At 36.7% G+C, this 23,959-nt stretch overlaps 1 protein-coding gene across 5 annotated transcripts in view; it reads left to right on the top strand.

Moving 5' to 3' along the window:
- LOC127866652 (ninein-like) overlaps nt 1-23,959 on the top strand; it is a 64,359-nt gene that overhangs the window by 27,219 nt on the left and 13,181 nt on the right. For all 5 annotated transcript variants that reach the window (XM_052407362.1, XM_052407361.1, XM_052407358.1 and 2 more), the window contains 10 exons: nt 10,160-10,242; nt 10,561-10,656; nt 10,907-11,132; nt 15,473-15,601; nt 16,783-16,907; nt 17,420-17,546; nt 18,109-18,249; nt 21,137-21,256; nt 21,792-21,868; nt 23,136-23,232. In XM_052407362.1, coding sequence (XP_052263322.1) covers nt 10,160-10,242; nt 10,561-10,656; nt 10,907-11,132; nt 15,473-15,601; nt 16,783-16,907; nt 17,420-17,546; nt 18,109-18,249; nt 21,137-21,256; nt 21,792-21,868; nt 23,136-23,232 — 1,221 coding nt within the window. The remainder of the gene's footprint in view (nt 1-10,159; nt 10,243-10,560; nt 10,657-10,906; nt 11,133-15,472; nt 15,602-16,782; nt 16,908-17,419; nt 17,547-18,108; nt 18,250-21,136; nt 21,257-21,791; nt 21,869-23,135; nt 23,233-23,959) is intronic.

The raw sequence follows: 23,959 nt of genomic DNA, 5'->3' as shown, positions 1-23,959 counted from the left end.
ATTTGCTATGTAGTGACATCTTATAGTCCTCTACCAAGTTTGTTCAAATAATGCCCCTGGGGTTAAATTTGACCCTGCCCCGGGGGGTCAAAACATTGAAAATTTGCTTATATAAGGCCTATTTTGTGCAAACTTTAAAAATCTTCTTGTCCATAACCGTATCGCATAGGGCTACCAAATTTGGTATGTAGTGACATCTTATTGTCCTCTACCAAGTTTGTTCAAATTATGCCCCTGGGGTCAAAAAATTGAAAATTTGCTTATATAAGGCCTATTTTGTGCAAACTTTAAAAATCTTCTTGTCCGTAACCATTGGGCCTAGGGCTACCAAATTTGGTATATAGTGACATCTTATAGTCCTCTACCAAGTTTGTTCAAATTATGCCCCTGGGGTAAAATTTGACCCTGCCCCGGGGGGTCAAAACATTGAAAATTTGCTTATATAAGGCCTATTTTGTGCAAACTTTAAAAATCTTCTTGTCCATAACCGTATGGCATAGGGCTACCAAATTTGGTATGTAGTGACATCTTATTGTCCTCTACCAAGTTTGTTCAAATTATGCCCCTGGGGTCAAATTTGACCCTGCCCCGGGGGGTTAAAAAATTGAAAATTTGCTTATGTAAGGCCTATTTTGTGCAAACTTTAAAAATCTTCTTGTCCATTACCATTGGGTCTAGGGCTACCAAATTTGCCATGTAGTGACATCTTATAGTCCTCTACCATGTTTGTTCAAATTATGCCCCTGGGGTTAAATTTGACCCTGCCCCGGGGGGTTAAAAAATTGAAAATTTGCTTATATAAGGCCTATTTTGTGCAAACTTTAAAAATCTTCTTGTCAATAACGAATTGGAATAGGGCTACCAAATTTGCTATATAGTGACATCTTATAGTCCTCTACCAAGTTTGTTCAAATTATGCCCCTGGGGTCAAATTTGACCCTGTCCCGGGGGGTTAAAAAATTGAAAATTTGCTTATGTAAGGCCTATTTTCTGCAAACTTTAAAAATCTTCTTGTCCATTACCATTGGGTCTAAGGCTACCAAATTTGCCATGTAGTGACATCTTATAGTCCTCTACCATGTTTGTTCAAATTATGCCCCTGGGGTTAAATTTGACCCTGCCCCGGGGGGTTAAAAAATTGAAAATTTGCTTATATAAGGCCTATTTTGTGCAAACTTTAAAAATCTTCTTGTCAATAACGAATTGGAATAGGGCTACCAAATTTGGTATGTAGTGACATCTTATTGTCCTCTACCAAGTTTGTTCAAATTATGCCCCTGGGGTCAAATTTGACCCTGTCCCGGGGGGTTAAAAAATTGAAAATTTGCTTACGTAAGGCCTATTTTCTGCAAACTTTAAAAATCTTCTTGTCCATTACCATTGGGTCTAAGGCTACCAAATTTGCCATGTAGTGACATCTTATAGTCCTCTACCAAGTTTGTTCAAATTATGCCCCTGGGGTTAAATTTGACCCTGCCCCGGGGGGTTAAAAAATTGAAAATTTGCTTATATAAGGCCTATTTTGTGCAAACTTTAAAAATCTTCTTGTCAATAACCAATTGGAATAGGGCTACCAAATTTGCTATATAGTGACATCTTATAGTCCTCTACCAAGTTTGTTCAAATTATGCCCCTGGGGTCAAATTTGACCCTGCCCCGGGGGTTTAAAAAATTGAAAATTTGCTTATATAAGGCCTATTTTGTGCAAACTTTAAAAATCTTCTTGTCCATAACCATTGGGCCTAGGGCTACCAAATTTTGTATGTAGTGACATCTTATAGTCCTATATCAAGTTTGTTCAAATTATGCCCCTGGGGTCAAATTTGACCCTGCCCCGGGGGGTAAAAAAATTGAACATTGCTTATATAAGGCCTATTTTGTGCAAACTTTAAAAATCTTCTTGTCCATAACCATTGGGCCAAGGGCTACCAAATTTGGTATGTAGTGACATCTTATAGTCCTCTACCAAGTTTGTTCAAATTATGCCCCTGGGGTCAAATTTGACCCTGCCCCGGGGGGGTCAAAAAATTGAAAATTTGCTTATATAAGGCCTATTTTGTGCAAACTTTAAAAATCTTCTTGTCCGTTACCATTGGGCCTAGGGCTACCAAATTTGCTATGTAGTGACATCCTATAGTCCTCTACCAAGTTTGTTCAAATAATGCCCCTGGGGTTAAATTTGACCCTGCCCCGGGGGGTCAAAACATTGAAAATTTGCTTATATAAAGCCTATTTTGTGCAAACTTTAAAAATCTTCTTGTCCATAACCGTATGGCATAGGGCTACCAAATTTGGTATGTAGTGACATCTTATTGTCCTCTAGCAAGTTTGTTCAAATTATGCCCCTGGGGTCAAATTTGACCCTGCCCCGGGGGGTCAAAAAATTGAAAATTTGCTTATATAAGGCCTTTTTTGTGCAAACTTTAAAAATCTTCTTGTCCGTAACCATTGGGCCTAGGGCTACCAAATTTGCTATGTAGTGACATCTTATAGTCCTCTACAAAGTTTGTTCAAATTATGCCCCTGGGGTTAAATTTGACCCTGCCCCGGGGGGTCAAAACATTGAAAATTTGCTTATATAAGGCCTATTTTGTGCAAACTTTAAAAATCTTCTTGTCCATAACCGTATGGCATAGGGCTACCAAATTTGGTATGTAGTGACATCTTATTGTCCTCTACCAAGTTTGTTCAAATTATGCCCCTGGGGTCAAATTTGACCCTGTCCCGGGGGGTTAAAAAATTGAAAATTTGCTTATGTAAGGCCTATTTTCTGCAAACTTTAAAAATCTTCTTGTCCATTACCATTGGGTCTAAGGCTACCAAATTTGCCATGTAGTGACATCTTATAGTCCTCTACCAAGTTTGTTCAAATTATGCCCCTGGGGTTAAATTTGACCCTGCCCCGGGGGGTTAAAAAATTGAAAATTTGCTTATATAAGGCCTATTTTGTGCAAACTTTAAAAATCTTCTTGTCAATAACCAATTGGAATAGGGCTACCAAATTTGCTATATAGTGACATCTTATAGTCCTCTACCAAGTTTGTTCAAATTATGCCCCTGGGGTCAAATTTGACCCTGCCCCAGGGGTTTAAAAAATTGAAAATTTGCTTATATAAGGCCTATTTTGTGCAAACTTTAAAAATCTTCTTGTCCATAACCATTGGGCCTAGGGCTACCAAATTTTGTATGTAGTGACATCTTATAGTCCTATATCAAGTTTGTTCAAATTATGCCCCTGGGGTCAAATTTGACCCTGCCCCGGGGGGTAAAAAAATTGAACATTTGCTTATATAAGGCCTATTTTGTGAAAACTTTAAAAATCTTCTTGTCCATAACCATTGGGCCAAGGGCTACCAAATTTGGTATGTAGTGACATCTTATAGTCCTCTACCAAGTTTGTTCAAATTATGCCCCTGGGGTCAAATTTGACCCTGCCCCGGGGGGTCAAAAAATTGAACATTTGCTTATATAAGGCCTATTTTGTGAAAACTTTAAAAATCTTCTTGTCCATAACCATTGGGCCAAGGGCTACCAAATTTGGTATGTAGTGACATCTTATAGTCCTTTACCAAGTTTGTTCAAATTATGCCCCTGGGGTCAAATTTGACCCTGCCCTGGGGGGTCAAAAAATCAAAAATTTGCTTATATAAGGCCTATGTTGTGCAAACTTTAAAAATCTTCTTGTCCATAACCGTATGGCATAGGGCTACCAAATTTGGTATGTACTAACATCTTATAGTACTCTACCAAGTTTGTTCAAATTAAGCCCCTGGGATCAAATTTGACCGTTCCCCAGGGGTCACAAAATTGAACATATGCTTATATCGGGCCCATTTTGTGCAAACTATAAAAATCTTCTTGTCCATAACCATTGGGCCTATTTCTACCAAATTTGGTAGGTAGTGACTTCTAATAGTTCTCTACTTAGTTTGTTCAAATTATGCCCCTAGGAACAAATTTGACCTTGTCCCAGGGGTCACAAAAATGAACATAAATTATGCTTAAATAAGGCCTTTTTTGTGCAAACTTTAAAAATCTTCTTGTTCTTAATTATAGAGCTTAGGGCTACTAAATTTGGTATGTAGTGATATCTTATTGTCCTCTATCAAATTTGTTCAAATTATTCCCCTGGGCTCAAATTTGACCCGGCCCCGGGGGTCACAAGACTGAACATATGACGTTTACAAGTGGAGATTACTGCGGCTGTTTGGCTGTGACCTACAACAACATCAACATCTTGTAAACATGAGATAAAACCCTGTCATTTAGTGCCATTTTAGGTCAGATGGTGACTGCTTACAAAGGCATTGAAGTAAGAACATGTGTTATGAAAGTTTTTCTTATAAACTGAAAAAAGTCGGGTTTTATTTAAATATGTCGAAAGTGACCATATATCCGGATGAAAATATTTTGGATGACATGTTAATTTCATGTCTTTTTTATAGTGTTAAAACCAGTTTAATAATATATTATTGATTTTGAAAACACAGCTTCCATGAACATAATTATTTCAAGGAAAGTCAATATATGATACTGCACGGTAAACTCAAACTTTGTATCGAAGAGACGGTGTTGAAATTAATGAAGTGCAATGTCTTAACTATCGTATATGCTGCTTTTTAATGACTAATGATTCATTGTTCCATTTGTGAATCGTGACTGATCATGAATTGTTGAAATGATTGTCAATTGCTCAACAATCCATATATATTTCTGACCATTTTATAATTTTCTTGATATTAGTTATGAATTGATCTTAGAAGTCAAATGTATTACTTAATTAAATTATTTATAAATATAAAGAAATAATCTTTAGATTATCATAATATTCTCAGGCCTGTTGGTCTAAGGAATGTGTGGGTTGATGAGCAATTTCTCCTTTTATCACAATTATTTCTACCCTACCTGATCATTTCCTTCATATTCCATTTTAATTCAATTGACGTCTGCAACCTCTTTCAAATTGGGAAAGTCCAAAATGTGTTGTTTGGTAAAGGGTTAAGGAATTTTGATTCCTATGGGTCTTGTGAATCTGTTTCAAATCAAATGCGTAGATTTGATCTTCAGCATCATAAAAATATGTGAAATAGAAAGAACGACAATATATTTTGGAGAGATAAATGTACCTACGTTATAAGCAAAGGACCTGTGCAACAATTCCCAGGCTTTTTTGTCTGTTTAGTTAACACGGTAGTAACTTTTTCCATATATAAAATGCTCATCCTTCCAACTTTAAGCGCCCAGTGGGACGAGGGATAGAAAGAGAAAGTCACAATATGCTTGAGTACATTTCAACCCATGCGCATTACACGTTTTTTTCGCAAAGAAAAAACAGTGGAGCGATGCAGGGCCATCATGGCCCTCTTGTTTCATTCATCATTCAATTTTAAGATTAAGTACCACAAATGACCAGCAGTAGGAGCCTGAGTGTGGCATGTAACACCTGTCTCATTACCTCAAAGGTCAAGGTCACACTTAGTGGTCAAAAGTCAAATTTGGCAATAAACCGCTTGTGTTTGACATGTGCTGAATTTTGATGCATTGTCTCATCGTCATTTAAAAACATAAGTGAAATGTGGGGACAAGTGTGCCGTATAGACACATGTCTTGATCATTTATGTTTATCCTATTGCTCTCTTACCGGAATCACCATGTGTACAAATATAATAAATAAATAAATGGAGGATACACTTAAAAAGGTGCATTATAAATACACATGTATATTATAAATATACTTAATACTGTGACTGTTGATGGTTTTAGTAGAATTTTGGTGATGGTTATAAATGTTACAATCTGCTGCACTCTATTCCACAATTTATTTTCAAAGTGAGATTGTGAAAGTTTTTTAGTCAAAGTCTGATCATTCAAAAATGAAAAGCCTTTGACATGAATCGATAAGATAAATTGTATGTAACTTGCAATTATCTACATATATTGGGGATGCCTTTATCATCTAAAACAAGCAATATATTTAAAACTAATGAGTTTGGCTGGCTCCTTTATAATTAAATCAATAACAATTCTTAAAAAAACGCACTATTTTTAGCGAGGCTGTTTTCGGAGAAAACCCGAGCTATTGTCATAGCCAGCTCGTCGTCCGCCGTCCTTCGTAGGTGTCGTGCTAGAACCTTAACATTGGCCCTAAAATCAAAGTGCTTCCACCTACGACTTTGAAACTTCATATGTACATGCACCTTGATGAGTTCTACACGCCACACCCAATTTTCGGTCAATAGGTCAAAGGTCAAGGTCACTGTGACCTCTAATATCAAACTTTAACATAGGCTGTAAAATCAAAGTGCTTCCACCTACAACTTTGAAACTTCATATGTAGATGCACCTTCATGAGTTCTACACGCCACACCCATTTTTGGGTCACTAGGTCAAAGGTCAAGGTCACTGTGACCTCTAATATAAAACTTAAACATAAACCTTAACATTCTCTCTTAAATCAAAGCGCTTCCACCTACAACTTTGAAACTTCATATGTAGATGCACCTTGATGGGTTCTATGCCACACCCATTTTGGGTCACTAGGTCAAAGGTCAAGGTCACTGTGACCTCTAAAAAAAAAAAAATCTGACAAGCTTTTGCAGCCGAGCGTGGCACCCGTTATGCGCTGCTCTTGTTTAATGTTTTGAAATGAATAATTTTAATGGCAATTGATAAGTGATGAAAACCTTGCATGACCATAGAAATATTTGATTAACTTACAAAATTTAATATGCTATGAAATGTGAGACTCTAATGGATTCTTTTTTATTTATTGGTGTTTTCTTGTTTTCTTTCATATATAAATCTGTTTCTGCACAGTGGGTAATAGTGTGACATATAAAGAGACTAAACAGTAGTTTGCCTTATGAGACTTAGCTGGACTGAAGTGTGCAGAAATGTGCATGGTCACTTGAAAATAGTTGATATTAAGCACTCATGATGAAACATTTCTATCTAAAATAGTTCTTTTTTTATATTGTAAAATGTAGCAATGTAATTTCATAACCACACAAAAGTAAGACCTTTTTCTGAAAACAAATGAAATTAAGTATGACTTCATCTAGTGGGATTAGCCCATATAGTATTGTTTAGATTATTTACTAAAGTAATGTTGTATTCTTTTAATAATCTGATACACTTGGGCTGCACTTTGGGAAAATGTGGCTTGATGAATGTACACAAGATGTTGTACTAGATTAGCCTGTGCAGATGCACAGGCTCATCAGAGACAATACTTTCAGTTGTTATGGAATTTTGTGTTTAAAGAAAGTATCTTCTATGTTAAAATCCAGTGAAGGCCTAAATTGTAGTCCCAGATTAGCCTAGGCCTAAAGTGTAGTCCCAGATTAGCCTGTGGAGACTGCCCCGGTTTATCTGGGATTGCACTTTATGCACACGCATTAAGTCCCATTTTCCTTGAGCACAGCTCATTTACTTGTTTTAACCCTTTGCATGCTGGGAAATTTGTCGCAGAGCTCCAGATAAGGTTTTGTGAAATTCTTAAATTACTACCAGATTTTCAAAAAGAATTCTTAACTCTGAAATTTTATTCTTAACTTACTACTAAGTTTTAGAAAATAATTCTTATTTTTTCTAAATGACCTAAAAATAAATAATAATGGTTATTTTCATGCAAAAAAAATCAAAATAAACATACTAGCAACTTTATTTATACGAGTTCAACAGTGTCTTTTCAGTATTATACAATTTTTTTTTCAAATACCTTCATATGCCCAAACTGTGCTTAGATTGCATGCCTTAGATGAATTTTTACATATTTCACAATAAAAACGGGTCTCCCCTTCAATCTTTTCAACGATTAGCCACGGGACTTGTCCCTTCCACTCGTTTAATGTTTTTTTGTGTTTAAGTTTGGACCCGTCGTGTCGCGTTTTTGTTTAGCTTTTCCGACTGTGTCGGCAACTGAATATACAACATCGTAAAAGATCTTTTCTATAATGTCTTTCTTAACATTTAAATTCGGCTCACTTTGCATACAATATGTTAAAAGCGTGTTTTTGGACGCTTTGCAGTTTTTTTAGGACGCTCTCTGGGCGCCGCCATTGTTTTTTGACAGATAGACTGTATACGCCGCTTTTATTGGAAAAAATGCGCTTTGTTAAACAAACCCGAAAACCATTCTATATAAGCACCGCAAAGATCTTTAATACGCAAAAAGAACTCAATAAAAATCGATACGGACCGATGTAAAAATAAGATTCGTAACTTGATTTTGTAATTATTAATAATACGACAAGATTTTAAAATAAATCGTAACGGACTTGAAAATAATTTGTAATTACAAAAATACGACCCTTATCTGGAGCTCTGTTGTCGTCTGCTAAAATGTCTTCTGCTGAATTTCTAAATTTAGCATTTTCTTCGATTTTTTTCAAAGAACACTATCAGAAAAGCAAACAGTTTTGATCCTGATGAGACGCCACGTTCTGTGGCGTCTCATCTGGATCCAAACTGTTAGCAAAAGCCTTCAAAATTCGGTTCCAGCACTGAAAGGGTTAATGAGAATCTAGAATGCATCAGTCATGGCACAGAATAGACTATGGTTTATAACTTATCAAAGTAACATTATTTAAAGCAAAATACTTAATTATCATAATTGGAATTTGTTTTTTCCTGTATGTACATGTAATAGTTATCTCTGTGTATGTCTTAGTATGGCATATCTTTCTTATATGAGATATAAAGGGAGAGTAGAATTCCAGGGAGAGTAGAATTCCATATGATTTGATAGTATGTTTAATAAAGTAATTGATATAACTAAGGGTTACACTTGAATTGCTGTCAAAGAAATGTTGATGTCATAGAAATGTTGATGTGATATATATTCAGACACCCTCTCATTGATAAACATTTCATATAACTTGTTATTGCTAACTGTACCAGAATGACTTAGTTTAGTTAAAGAATCCACCTCTCCTATTATTACATTTTAAGTGCTGATGTATTGTCAAACGCGTAAAATTCCATATGGCACTGACCTATGCTATTAATGGTAATGTCAATATCTTGCATTTAATTTAATTTTCAGGATTTACTGAAAGTGAATATACACAAACTGTTCTAGAGTTTGGTATAAGTAAGACTAGCACACTTTAAACTGCTGCTTACAAACTCTATAAGCATACGGTACAATACTGCTCGTTTAATTGTTTCCTGTATTAATACTTTAAATTATTATCAATTTTAACTCTAATGAAAACTATAATATAATATTGGAAAATTGGACTTAATGAATGACATAAAGTTTTGTCCCAGATTAGCCTATGTTGTCTGCACAGGCTTATAATCAGGGACAGCACTTTCTGCTTTAACATAAAATACCTTGACAGCAGAAAGTGTCTTTCCTGATTAGTCTGTGCAGACTAGGCATTAAGCCCCATTTTACCAGACCGAGGCTTATATGCATCATATCGGTTCATTAAATTATTCATGCGTACAAGTCAGTGTCTAGATCATGTTTGTGATCATTTTAAATTTATAAAGTGCTAAATTCTGTGTGGGGAAACAAAGACTGTATTTTCAGCTGGATGCTCTCCACCTGTGTTTAACCCTTTCAGTGCTGGAACCGAATTTTGAAGGCCTTTGCAAACAGTTTGGATCCAGATGAGACGCCACAGAATGTGGCGTCTCATCAGGATCCAAACTGTTTGCTATTTTGATAGTATTCTTTGAAAAAAATCGAAGAAAATGCTAATTTTAGAAATTCAGCAGACAACATTTTAGCAGATGACAAATTTCCCAGCATGCAAAGGGTTAACTTGTGTGAATTAGGAAAACTATTATGTAAATGTTCATTAGGTGCTAAAGGTGAGTGTCAGCTAATTGGTAGTGAGATATTTAACTTAGAGAAATTCATGGCATTGTTAATGTCCCTATGGTATTACTTACTTATGCACAATACATTTTTAACTGGTCACAAAGAGTAGTAATCTCTAAATTTTAATTAGCCTGAACACCACTTCTCTGACTTATCAAATAAAAGAATACACTGAAAGAGTTTTAAAGAGGTAATACGGCCAGTATTCTTTAACAGTTTTGGTTTTATGCTGGTTGTATATAGTCTTTTTCACTTTGCATCCAGACTGAAAATTAAAGGTTTAAGCATAGACTGGTTAAGTTGTGGATGTGTGTGTACTTTCAGCTGGACTCCATGCGCAAGCAGTCAGATATGCACAGCCTGGCAGATGTCTCCAATACACAACTCAGGGGACAGGTGGAGCAGAGGTGGGGACAACTTGTTCAGTCTTAATACTGAAAGAATACAGAATTTTATTGATTTTGTTTCTATATATATTCAAGCATAATGAACCATGAATCATACATCATTACATTTCTACTTACCAATTCAAATATAAACACTTTCATAGAGATTGATATATTATAATTTTAATTTGGCAGCATGCATTGGTCATTGAAAATTAGCTTTATATTTGCAAACAGTGATTTTTCTTGAGTAAATCCCTTAAGTGTAGAGAACATGTTGGTGAATAAGGACCATATTCTTGTTGGTTTTACTATTTGTAATAATTGTTTGCTCCCCAGGTTGTCTGAGTTGAGAGATGTGCTGATGGACCTCCGTGGAAAACATGAAACCGAGCAAAGTGAACGACGCAATCTGGAAAAGTTAATGCAAGCAAAGTAAGAGATGGGTTGCTTGCGACAAACCTGGACCGTTAAGTATGAGCAGGCAAATATTTAAGAAAAACATTTACAAATAAAATTTAATTGATATGGGCCTTGAATTTATTAGGTACATGTAAATCAGTTTAAGATTTGAAATCTCCAAATAACTGAGCTGAACTTTGCCCCAGAACTCATAGGGTGTTGGCAACATATCAGTGAATGTTATGAAATCTCCATAATGACTGGGCTGAACTTTACTCCTCAGAATTAACGAGCTGAACACAGCATTGGGTGAGCAGGCCCGGAAACGTGAGGAGAATATGCACACAGTGGACATGGTTCTGCGCGAGAAGGAACACGCTGCGCAGGCTGAGAAGCTGCAACTCAACTCCAAACTCTCTGGCACAGTGGAGGATGTGAACAAGCGGCTGACAGCCAAAGAGATGAAGTTGAAGGACGAGATACAGGCCAAGTACCAGCAGCTTGAGAAGGTGGGCGGGGCTTGTGTATTGCGCAATCATTTCATGATGGCATGTTTTATGTTTGCTTGTCATTTTAATAGTATTTTATGTTTTTAGCTCACCTGATTGCTCAGGTGAGCTTTTGTGACCGGTCTTTGTCCGTCATCTGTCCGTCAGTCCACATTTGTTTGTAAACACTCTAGGAGCCACATTTATTGTCCGATCTTCATGAAACTTGATCAGAAACCCTGTCCCAATGAAATCTCGGTCAAGTTCGAAACTGGGTCATGCCGGGTCAAAAACTAGGTCACTAGGTCAAAAAAAAAAGAAAAAACTTGTAAACACTGTAGAAGTCACATTTTATGCCCAATCTTCATGTAACTTTGTCAAAATGTTTGTCTAACTGATATGTTGGTTAAGTTTAAAAGTGGTTCCGGTTCGTTGAAAAACATGGCCGCCAGTGGGCGGGGCAGTTTTCCTTATTTGGCTATAGAGAAACCTGTAAACAATCTAGAAGTCACAATTTTTGCCCAATCATCATGAAACTTGGTTGAAACATTGGTTTTATTGATATCTCAGACAAGTTCGAAAATGGTCCAGATTGGTAAAAAAACATGGCTGCCAGTGGGCGGGGCATTTTTCTCTATATGTATAGTGAAAACATGTGAACACTCTAGAAGTCACATTTTTGGCCCAATTTTCATGCAATTTGGTCAGAGCATTTGTTTCCTTGATATGAGAGTTCAGTTCGAAAATGGTTCCGGTCAGTTGAATAACATGGCTGCCAGGGGGGGGGGGCAGTTTTCTTATTATCCCCACGCTTTTTGAAAAAAAGGTGGGGATATTGTGGTTATCTCCGCCGTCCGTCCGTCCGTCTCTGTCTGTCTGTCTGTCTGTCCGTCCGTCCTGGCCACTATCTCCTCCTACACTAAAAGCACTAGAACCTTGAAACTTACACACATGGTAGCTATGAGCATATGTGCGACCCTGCACTATTTGGAATTTTGATCTGACCCCTGGGTCAAAAGTTATAGCGGTTGGGGTGGGGCGGCGTCAGAAATTATCACTCATTTTTTTAGGTTATTTTACATTTACTTCTTTATTTCTACACCGATTCACTTCAAATTGATACTGGACCTCTCTTATGACAATACGGTCAATCTCAACCATGCATGGCCCCATTCCCAACCCTGGGGCGCCCCGCCCACATAGGCCACACCCATCAAAAATTTCCATTTACTATAATTTTTTCATTTCTACACGGATTCACTTCAAATTGATACTGAACTTTTGTTATGACATTAGGGTCAATCTCAACTATGCATGGCCCCAATCCCAACCCTGGGGCGCCCGCCCACATAGGCCACACCCACCAAAAAATTCCATTTACTATAATTTTTTCATTTCTACACGGATTCACTTCAAATTGATACTGAACTTCTCTTATGACATTAGGGTCAATCTTAACTATGCATGGCCCCATAACCAACCCTGGGGCCCCGCCCACATAGACCACACCCACCCAAAATTGCCTTTACTATAATTTCTTCATTTCTACACCGATTCACTTCAAATTGATATTGAACTTCTCTTATGACAATACAGTCAATCTCAACTATGCATGGCCCCATTACCAACCCTGGGGCGCCCCGCCCACATAGACCACACCCACCCAAAATTGCCTTTTACTATAATTTCTTCATTTCTACACCGATTCACTTCAAATTGATACTGAACCTCTCTTATGACAATACGGTCAATCTCAACTATGCATTGCCCCATTACCAACCCTGGGGCCCCGCCCACATAGACCACACCCACCCAAAATTGCCTTTTACTATAATTTCTTCTTTTCTTCAAATTGATTCACTTCAAATTGATACTGAACGTCTCTTATGACAATACGGTCAATCTCAACTATGCATGGCACAATTTCCAACCCTGGGGCGCCCTGCCCACATATGTCACACCCACCCAAAATTGCCTTTTACTATAACTTCTTCATTTCTACACCAATTCACTTCTAATTGATGATGAACTTCTCTTATGACAATACGGTCAATCTCAGCTATGCATGGCCCCATTACCAACCCTGGGGCACACCTAGGTCAAACATTCGGCGTGGGGATACGCGTCGGCCTCTGCCGCGCCATTTCTAGTATTTATATAGTAACAAGAAATATCTTTAAAAAAGATATACGGCATTGATTGTGGTTGGAGTTTATGGAAGGTAAAGATTTAAATGAATGAGATCAAGGATAGCTAATATCTTTTTCTGTGCAGTCTTTAGCTGCATCAAACGCAGTACGGGATGTTACGCGGAGTTTTCGCGGCTTATTTTACATCATTACATATTGCTGGTCATTAACCTATAGATACAAAACAGAAAACCAAAGTCAACTGGCCACACGCGAAGTCTCCGTACATATTTTAAATATGTATACGCGCGTTCTTTGAACAAACCTGTTTGAGTGGTTTATCGGGCATTGCTACGTGTATTTGATTCGATTATTAACAGTTTCGAGAATCATTGCGCTCATACTTAATACATTAGTCAATATGCTGCAATAATACATTAGTAAATATGATGGAATAATTCTTGTTAATTAATTAAAAATAATATTTATCATGGTATTGTTGAAAACACATTAAGAATCTATTATTGACATGCCATACAATAATATCACTGGATATCTTCATTTCACATCTTTCTGGTGGTAAAGAAAATTCCAGTTCACCTAGTTCACGCTATAGCGTCTTTATTATATAACTATTATGTTACTGACCGCGAACTCCGAACAGCACATAAGGTCTGACCTGTATATAAACTCTGACATTCAAACACACTAACCGCGAACTGACCCCTTATACCTCGCGGGTTGAAATGCAATGCATTAAAGTGAGGCATCGCTTCCACTGCTCTTTATACTTTTACATATAACATGTTGACAGGAATATGGAAGTCAGTACTAAATATGAGAACATGGCCTTTAAGTACACAACGTTCTCGCGCTGAAAATCCTCTGAAAATAAAAGGTGCACGCACAAACTGTATTGATGTCGAGATTGAGTGTAAAACTGTTCTATCTATTAAGCCTTTTTATTAGAGATAAAACTGTTTCATGCTGAACACGCAGTAAAACAGTGTTACAAAGACGCGGACATGTTTCCAATGTTCTAGTGGTATTATCAAATCAGCCAATGCAGTCAATGAAGTGTATTCATCTGTACTTGGCCGCGGGAAGTTTTATTTGAATTCTATTGGACGCTAACAAAGGTCAGGCTAAGGTGAAAAGCTGGCGTATACAGCTAATGCCAAAAAAAGCTTGTGAACCCTCTAGAAGTCACATTTTTTGCCCAATCATCATGAAACTTGTTGAAAAGATTGGTTTTTATATATATCTCAGATGAGTTTGCAAATGGTCCCTAACGGTAAAAAAACATGGCTGCCAGGGGGGTGGGGCAGTTTTCCTTATGTGACCAGAGAGAAACCTTGTGACTGAACACTATAGAAGTCACATTTTTAGCCTAATCATCGTTGAAACTTAGTCAATACATTGGTTTTATTGATTTCTCGGACAAGTTGGAAAATGGCTCAGATCGGTGAAGCACACTTTTTAGCTCACCTGATTGCTCAGGTGAGGTTTTAGGATTGGTCTTTGTCCGCCGTCCGCCCGTCCACATTTGGTTTGTATACACTCTAGCATTCACGTTTCTCAAGCATTCTTTATTAGAGTTGCTGAAAGATCTCAGTCAAGTTTGATAATGAGCAAAATTACATAAATTATGCCATAATTATTGCCCTTAGATTGTCAAAATGTTCATAATATTATACAAAATCCTTGTAAACACTCTAGAGGTCACAATTTTGTTTCAGATTTTATGAATCTTGTTCATAATATTTATTTTTGTAAGCAAAGTTTGATGTTTGATAAGGGGGGTCAACTCAAAATATAGGTCACCAGGTCAAATTTTACAAAAACAAAAACACTCCATACGCCAGAATTTTGGTTCAATAATGATGAAACTTGACCAGGATGTTTGTCTGTACAATATCTAGGTCAAGTTTGATGTTTGGTAAAAATTTAATGAACCAACTCCTCTCAGGTGAGCGAACTAGGGCCATCTTGGCCCTCTTGTTGAATCTAATGGAAGGTGTAGTTATGCAAATTTGTTTTAATGCCAAGAATTTTTTGTGTTAAGAGGTGAAGCATTTAAAGGGTCCTAATAAAGGTACTAAAACTATGAAATATTGCAAAGTAAGAATGTGAAGCATTAGTTAAACATAAAAAGTGCACAAAATAAACCATGACTATTTATAAGGTTTTATTTTGTTCACTATAATTCTTGTATTGTTGTATTGTTGACAGATATTGCAGCGAGAACAGCAGTCACGGCAGGAGTATGAGAAGTCCTCAAGGGAGGAGGCAGACAGGAAGTGGCAGACCCTGAGGAAGGCTCTGGAGGAGGAGCTGCAGATACTGAAGGAGAGCATCGGAGTAAGTGGAGAGTCACTGCAAGTCGATGTCATGAATATCATTTGAGTCTTTCTCTGGTAAAACTGGACTAGACGCATGTGCGTTAAGTGTCATCACATGTAAGCCTATGCAGTCCACACAGGCTTATCAGGGGTGATTTTTTTCTGCCTTTCTGGACTTTTTAAAAAAGACATTTGTTTTACACACACACCCACCCACACACACACACACACACACACACACACACACACACACACACACACACACACACACACACACACACACACACACACACACACACACACACACACACACACACACACACACACACACACACACACACACACACACACACACACACACACACACACACACACACACACACACACACACACACACACACACACACACACACACACACACACACACACACACACACACACACACACACACTTACCCCCCACACACAAATACCATTAAAGAGAAAGTGTTATCCCTTATTAGTCCACGCAGATTGCACAGGCTAATCTGGTTTTACACTTCAGGCTTTTGCATTAAACCAAGTTTTCCTAGAACGAGGCTCATTAAGTGTTTCTATGCAACCAGTTTACAAAACAACTGAATTTGTTACAGCTTTGATTATTGAACTGTAGGTTTACTTTTAACAATTGGGTTTCTTTAGACATTTAAAGTGAAATAATGCAATAAATGTATTTTATATTTATTAATATCATTAGCGTGTCACCAAAATGGGATGTGAATGTAATTAACATTATATTTGGCTTCCTGTGAACTGGAAGTTGCGTGGTAAAATGCAATCAAGATGTGAGGATGAAAACAAATCACATAAATAAAAATACCACTTGACACAACACTTTTCTTTCAGATTAATTGGAGTGCTTTAATTTAATTGACAGACATAACAAAATTGTATCAAACTCAAGAAACTACACTATCAAACAACACTATCACAATCAATGTACATGTGGAAGGATTGAATTTTTAAATGTTTCAATAATTGTTAAAGTATCACTTTTTAAGCTGCTGACATAAAATATGTTAATTGACATAATCAAAATGATGCCACTCTACTGCAAATATTTTATTTATTCAAAAAGGTGGAAATATACCTTAGCTAAATCCACAAGATGTAATTTTGTCAATGACATGATAATAGGATTCTTTTTTTATTGTTTATTCAGACTGAACGAGGCAAGAACAGAGACACAATAACCAAGCTGGACCAGTCCATCACCATTGTTGAGAAACAGCTGGCAGAGAATAAGAAACAGGTGGACAAAGTGATGGCTGCTGAAATCAAGTCTAGGTTGGTACTGCCATACTTATTATGAAGACTTTGTTACTAAATGAATTTTGTTATTTGTTTGCAAGCCCCTATGTCCATCCCATGTCTGTCTGTACATCTAACATTTTGCCTGTATATGCTGACATTTTTTTAAACTTTTATGCTACTCCTTGACAAATGTCTCCCTTACAGCTAAATCATGATGTGTACGCAATTGTAAAGAAGAAAATTTCGGCCGTGAAAATTTTTGGCAAGGCTATAGTCCAATGACTTTTCCATATTGTATTCTTCATTGCAATGTTGTGTTCTTATTTCATCAACATGTAGACAAAATGTTTAAAACTTTTTAAACTGCTGTGGTGTCAAGGTAGTGTTTTGATTGCAATTGTAAAGTAAGAATCTTTGACTTTCAATATTGTTGTGTGAGTCATGACACGTTTTCCTACTAAATAACTATGAAGGAAAATCCTCATGACTTTATTTGTACCTTACATTTTTTACTTTTCTGACTTTGCTGTTTCTCATGGACACAGGAAGATACATGAGCTGGGTACACAGGAGAAGATCAGCATAGTGAACGACAAGCTGCAGATAGCCACCTCCTCCCTGCAGCAGGCTATAGGGGGAGTCTCACAGAACCTGTCATCCAGCACTGAGAAGGTATATGAGCCTCGCTCTGGGAAAACAGGGCTTAATGCATGTGAGTGAAGTGTCGTCCCAGTTGGCACATGCTTATCTGGGACAACACTTTCCACTTAAACTGAAAATTTGCTAAGAAGAAACTGGTTTTAAACAAAGAATACAATAAAATCCGAAAGTGTCATCCTTGATAACCTGTACGGACTGCAGGCTAATCTGGTACAACAATTTTCAGTATATGCAGTAAACCATGTTTTCCACGAAGCTCATATGTATTGTTTAATGCCAGATTTAAAAATCAGCCCTATTATGCAAACCTAAGGTTTGCTGGCTTGTAGATATCGTGTTGTACAGGCTTGTCTAGCTCAAACTTATGCATACTGTATCTATAATGAGCATATCAGTACAAAATTTGTTTTTCTCTTATAAATAAATCCATGATAAACTGAAATGAAGTTTTTTCCCTGTATACATGTCCTTGCAATAAATCTACGGTATACGATAAGAACGTGACACATTTTAATTTCAAGAATCCCTTTTATGTGGGATAAAATTTAAACTGGTTGTGCATTTTTATGTGCAGATAAAGCGAGAGCTGAAGACGATGTTGAATGAGCAGCAACAGGGCAGTACGCGGGCGCTGTCGGACATGGACGCACGCATGAACGCCGTCAAACAGAGACTCAACACCATGGAGGAGGCGCTCGACGCAAAAGTAGCTGCGGTGAGTTGAACTGGTGTTGTGTGTGGGATAAAATGTAAAACAGACCCTGTCTGAAAATGTAATTCACATAGAAATAAATATGGAATATTGTTCACTCATTTCTTTTGAATATCACATGTTTCTTGGTCAAACATTGTTCATGCAAAAATGTATGTGCATGGTTATTGGCCCGCAAAAATCTTACAATTGTTGAATGTATAAATGCATGATATTTTGTCACCTCATTTGGGAATATATTTATGGTAATTTTTCCAAAATGAAGCTTTTGCTAGAAATATAAACTGTAAAAATCTTTTCATAGCTAAACATATCCGTAAAAGTTATGATGTTCATTCTCTTGGAAAAACTAGGATTTCTTTAGATGTGCATCGGCAATTACGGTAGTTTTTATGCTTGTAAATGCTCCACTTGTTGGATAGATACCGTATAATATATCCCATCTTGCTTTCGCTATGATGTGAAAATCCGGATGTTTTGGGGTACATTTGTTGTCTAATATCCTTTTATGAACACATAAATTCTGAATTACTGTTTAGTTTACTGTCTTGTTTGATATCAATCATGATGATTGTCTACTATTGGGTATTGAAAGGTAAGTAACTTCCATATAAGTATGATTTTGTGAAATTAATTATAGTGATCAGTACCGGTATGTCATCTTTTTACATCACCCATGTTAGATGCTGAAGCTTAATACATTCATACATTTTTAGCTTTTGTGTATATTGCAAACACTATATTTTATGGTTTACAAATACAGAAATTGTATTCAAATACTAGGTCCATTTTATTACTTAGTACATTTAAAAAACTTTAAAAGTTAATTATATATGAGCTGTGCTCTGTGAAAAGGCGGTTTAATACATGTGCATAAAGTGTCATCCCAGATCAGCCTGTGAAGTGTGCACAGGCTAATCAGAGACGACACTTTCCGCTTTTATGATACATGTATGATTATGTATATTTTGTTTAAAGAGAGTCTCTTCGTAGCAAAAAAGCAGTTTAGATGGAAAGTGTCGTCCCTGATTAGCCTGTGCATACTGCACAGGCTTATCTGGGACACCACTTTACGCACATGGATTGTTATTGTTTCACTTTATGTCTGTCATGTTTCAATATTCTTTACTATGTGTATAGTTGTATTGACACTGTTAATTGTATTGTGCCGCATGTCGTGCAGAAGGTTAAAATCCTGATGGGGGGTCACCTGACCAACCGACCAGATGTCTTGGAGACAAATAAACCCAAATTGGTACTCAATGTTAGCACAAAGTTCTTATCATACGATGTATTTTATATTGTGTGACAGTATCTGTATGCTTCCGTAGGAGTGTGTGCATACTCACTGTGAATTTGTTCTTGTATATATTCCAATGTAAGTCAAATTGTTTTTTTTCAGGGAATTATTATGAGCCATGAAACTTGTTGACACTTAAGAAATAGGAATCTACTGTTATTCTTATATTTTTATATTTTGCAGCATTAAGATAAATCATATAAAAATGAGTGCATATTCAATAAAATAAATCAAATATGAAAGTGGGGCACAAGAAAAAGAAGCCTTTGGTCAAGTTCTTATACCATCATTATTAACTAAAACCATCTTTTTGAATGGTGTATTTGTCAATATATTTTTCCAATGCTTGCTGTGTGACATTTTGCCCTTGTTACACTACCTTTTTTGTTTGATTTATATTATTTTCCACTCTTCAGTAGAATGTTTGCTTTTACTACTTAAGTTTTGCTACTATTTTCTTATGTTAAGTTTTATACAGTAATTTGATTATTGATTTGTGTGCGTACTACAGTGAATGTTACATATTGTGTTTTGTAAGCTTGTTTGTTATTGACATATTTTGCAGTGCAGTACTATGGTATATTTCCTATTTTGCGGCAGTCTCCATTATGTTGCTGGGTGTTTTTGTAGGGCTCAGAGTTCAGTCTTGGAGAGGTAGAACATCACACGGGGCCTGCCCAGGCAATGTTTGTTCTCACTACATGCATACTGGCTTATGTGTACTCAGTTTGCAAAGCAATACATGTTTGTTGACACCGTGTTTTAGTCCACATAGTGTGGTAGATATTTGAGCCTGTGCGTTTATTCTCTGCAGGAGGGAATTAGTTATGCACTTCACGGTATTTATATCGGACATATTACCTGCATTTTCAGCAGCATAACTAACAATCTACTGTTGCTGGTATTTTATAGTTAGATTCACACTGTATAAACTACAGGTCTTTCTACACATTTAATATTTCCAATAACTGATTGTATATGATAAAACAGAAATGCGTTATGACATTAACTGTAATGACAATTTGTTTTATGAAGTGAAAATTAAAATGGAAATGTAAGTATGTAAATAATTGTCTGTACATATTAGTGATATGTTTATTCCATACAGTTGCTTAAATTGACTGTAAGGACATAAACTGGAAGTATTTCTTTGTATGGAACTTATATTGGCACATTCCTTGGTAAACTGACTTGATTGACACACACCATTTTCTAGAATAATTGTCACAAGTTACACTGCAGAGTCTTGTATCATTGATATGCACTTCACTGCTTTCTTAGCCTTCATTAGGTTTCACTGCTTGAGAACATTATGATATTAACATACAGGTCAAATTAATCATAGTAAAAAAAGAAAACATTAATGTATTGTATTAGATCTTGAATGTAGTTTGAATTGTTGAATATGCCTTTATGTAATTCATTACTGAGATCATGTATTTATTGTTGATTGTTCAGTCATTGTTAAGTCTTTGAACCAAACTTGCTTCAAATGTCACGTGTTTTTGTATGTTTTATTCCATATTCTGACATGTAATCTGTACCATGTTTGACAAGATCATAACCAGGCATTGGTTTTTATGTTAATAGGCATCTAACAACCTGTCAGAACGACTTTCGGATCGAATAGAGGCAATTTCAAAATGGCAGGATGCGACAGGGGACACACTTCGGGAACTAGGTCGCAGTGTGCAGACAATACCACAAGATGTAAGGCATTTAATTATTGGAGTCTCCTTAGTGAGAAAACTGGGCTTAATCTATGTGCATAAAGTTGAGTCCCTGATAAGCCTGTGCAATCTCCACACTATAATCAGTGACACCATTTTCCACTTTTATGAAATTTTTGGTATCTTCTTAACCAAAAACCAGTTAAGGCAGAAAGTGTCTTCACTGATTAGCCTGTGTGGGCTGCACAGGCTAATCTTTGATAACACTTTACACACTTGCATAAAGCCCAGTTTTCCCAGAACAAGGCGCATTGATTCTTGTGCTTGGTTATTGATAAAGTTTTTTTATTATTTTAACATAAATTAAGGTAAATTCATGTAGCTCCTTAAGTCACTTTCCAATATGTTTTGTGTTGAATATTAACGTTTGTGAAACATCAACATCTAATACTAATCTTTTGTCTAAGATGTATTGTATGTCGTTAATGTGAATTAATAATTATATAAATATTTAACATTTGCTATAACAGTTCACCAGATCCCTGTTTTAATTCTGAGTTCTTGGCTTACTTCAGATTTATCAGATGGAGGAGAAGTTCAAACTGTTGAAGTCTGAAATGGATTCAAGAGTGAGTCACGAGTCTGATGGCAGGTAGGTAACTGTTGCATTCAGGTGAAACTATCCCCTTGATTGAGTCATGAGTCTGATGGCAGGTAGGAAGCTATAGCTTTGAGGTGAAACTCTGCCCTTAGGCTGCTATAGCATTGAGGTAAAACTTTGCCCTCGATTTGTTATAGCATTCAGGTGGAATTCTGACATTGAGTAAACCAAAATGAGCCTTGTTGTGGGAAACTTGGCCTTAATGCATGTGCGTAAAGTGTTAACCCATATTAGCCTATGCAGTCCGCACCAGCTAATCAGGGAAGACAATTAACGCTTTAACTAAGGTGAAAAAAGTGTCATCTCTGATTAGCCTGTGTGGACTGCACATGTTAATTTTGGGTGACACTTTATGCACATGCATTGAGCCCTGATCTCATAGAGTGAGGCTCAAATGATTGTAGCACATGCATTGAGCCTTGATCTCATAGAGTGAGGCTCAAATGATTGTAGCACATGCATTGAGCCTTGATCTCATAGAGTGAGGCTCAAATGATTGTAGCACATGCTTATGTATGATTTTATATATGATGCCCATATATTACTTAATGTCACTTTCCTGTTGGGCTTTATATAGAAATAAAATTTGAATACTGTTGCTCAACCTTTGGTAATTGATATGGGTGGAGCTCTGTGAAAAAGGGGTTTAATGCATGTGTGTAAAGTGTCATCCCAGATTAGCATGTGCAGTCTGCACAGGCTAATCAGGGACAACATTTCCAACCTTAACTTGATTTTTGCTAAAAAGAGACTTTTCTTAAAACATGAAATATCATAAAAGGGGTAAGTGTCGTCCCTGATTAGCATTTGGGGACTGCACAGGCTAATCTTGGATGACTCTTTACGCATATGAATTAAACCCTTTTTTCACAGAGCACGGCGTATATGTATTTACTTCTGGTGCTTGCAGCCATGTTACCAAACAACAAATTAAATTTAAAACATAAATACTTTGCATGTGCTCTTTTATTTGTATTTGCTTATTTGTAATGAACTAAAACATGCCAGACTCGATAAGATAACTAGTCAGGTTGCTTTTGTTCGTTTGTTTGAATTGCTCAGTTTTAATAGAATAAATAATATAATAAAACGGCTAGGTTAACGTTTTCATTCTTGTGTAGACAATATTTTGCACCACCCTTTCTGAAATGTGATATTTATATATTTTCCACATGACCTTTCAACTCCCTACACCTAGGTTAAGATTACCATTGTCATGTTACCATCAATCAATACTAGTACTGTTCACTTTGGTCAGGGCTCGAGAAATGGAAATTCTTCGTCAGGAGATTCTCAACTTGAAAAGTCGCCTGGACAGACAGCCAAAGGCTGCCTCTCTGCAGGACCTTGAAGCTGTGAGTACCAAACTGCAGCAATTTGCTAAATTACTGCTTGCCCTTATCAATTTGTATTTGTAAGTCAATGAGTGGATCGAAATTACCAGGCAATACTAATTTTAGCTCTCTAAATGTGTTATTTTTTTCTTAATTAATCTTACACTAACCCATTCACTAACATTTTTATGCTCCCTCCAAAAAAATTGGGGGGAGCATATAGTCGCCACTTTGTCTGTCCGTCCGTCCGTGTGTCCGTCCATGCACAATTTTTGTCCGGGCTATTTCTCAGCAACTAATGACCGGAATTCAATGAAACTTTATGGGAAGCTTCACTACCAAGAGGAGATGTGCATATTATCAGCGGGTTTTGGTCGGATGATTTTTCACAGAGTTATGGCCCTTTGAAATTTTCTATAAAAAATTCTTGTCCCCCCAACTACTGTGCCCTCAAGACGTTTCCTTTTATCTGAATATATAGTGCAATATTGTGACAAAAAAAAACTTTGGGGAGCATCACCCGTCTCCAACGTTTCTTGTTTTCACTTGTTATTATATCAATTAATAAATTTTGGAAAGTCAAAAAGGATTCCCTTCTCTGATAAAAAGTTATAGGTTGTATGTATTACAATGGCAGATTAGTGAGTGTCGGATGATACATTTTGCATGGTAATTTATGCAAATAATCCCCTTGACCTATGTGTCCATGTTACTTGATAACATTGATATACCACTTCATTAAAACAAG

Source organism: Dreissena polymorpha, chromosome 2 (genome assembly GCF_020536995.1).
Source record: "Dreissena polymorpha isolate Duluth1 chromosome 2, UMN_Dpol_1.0, whole genome shotgun sequence".
NCBI classification, from domain to species: Eukaryota; Metazoa; Mollusca; class Bivalvia; order Myida; family Dreissenidae; genus Dreissena; species Dreissena polymorpha.
The sequence above is the reverse complement of the archived record's forward strand: the minus strand, read 5'-3'. Positions and strand labels throughout refer to the sequence as shown.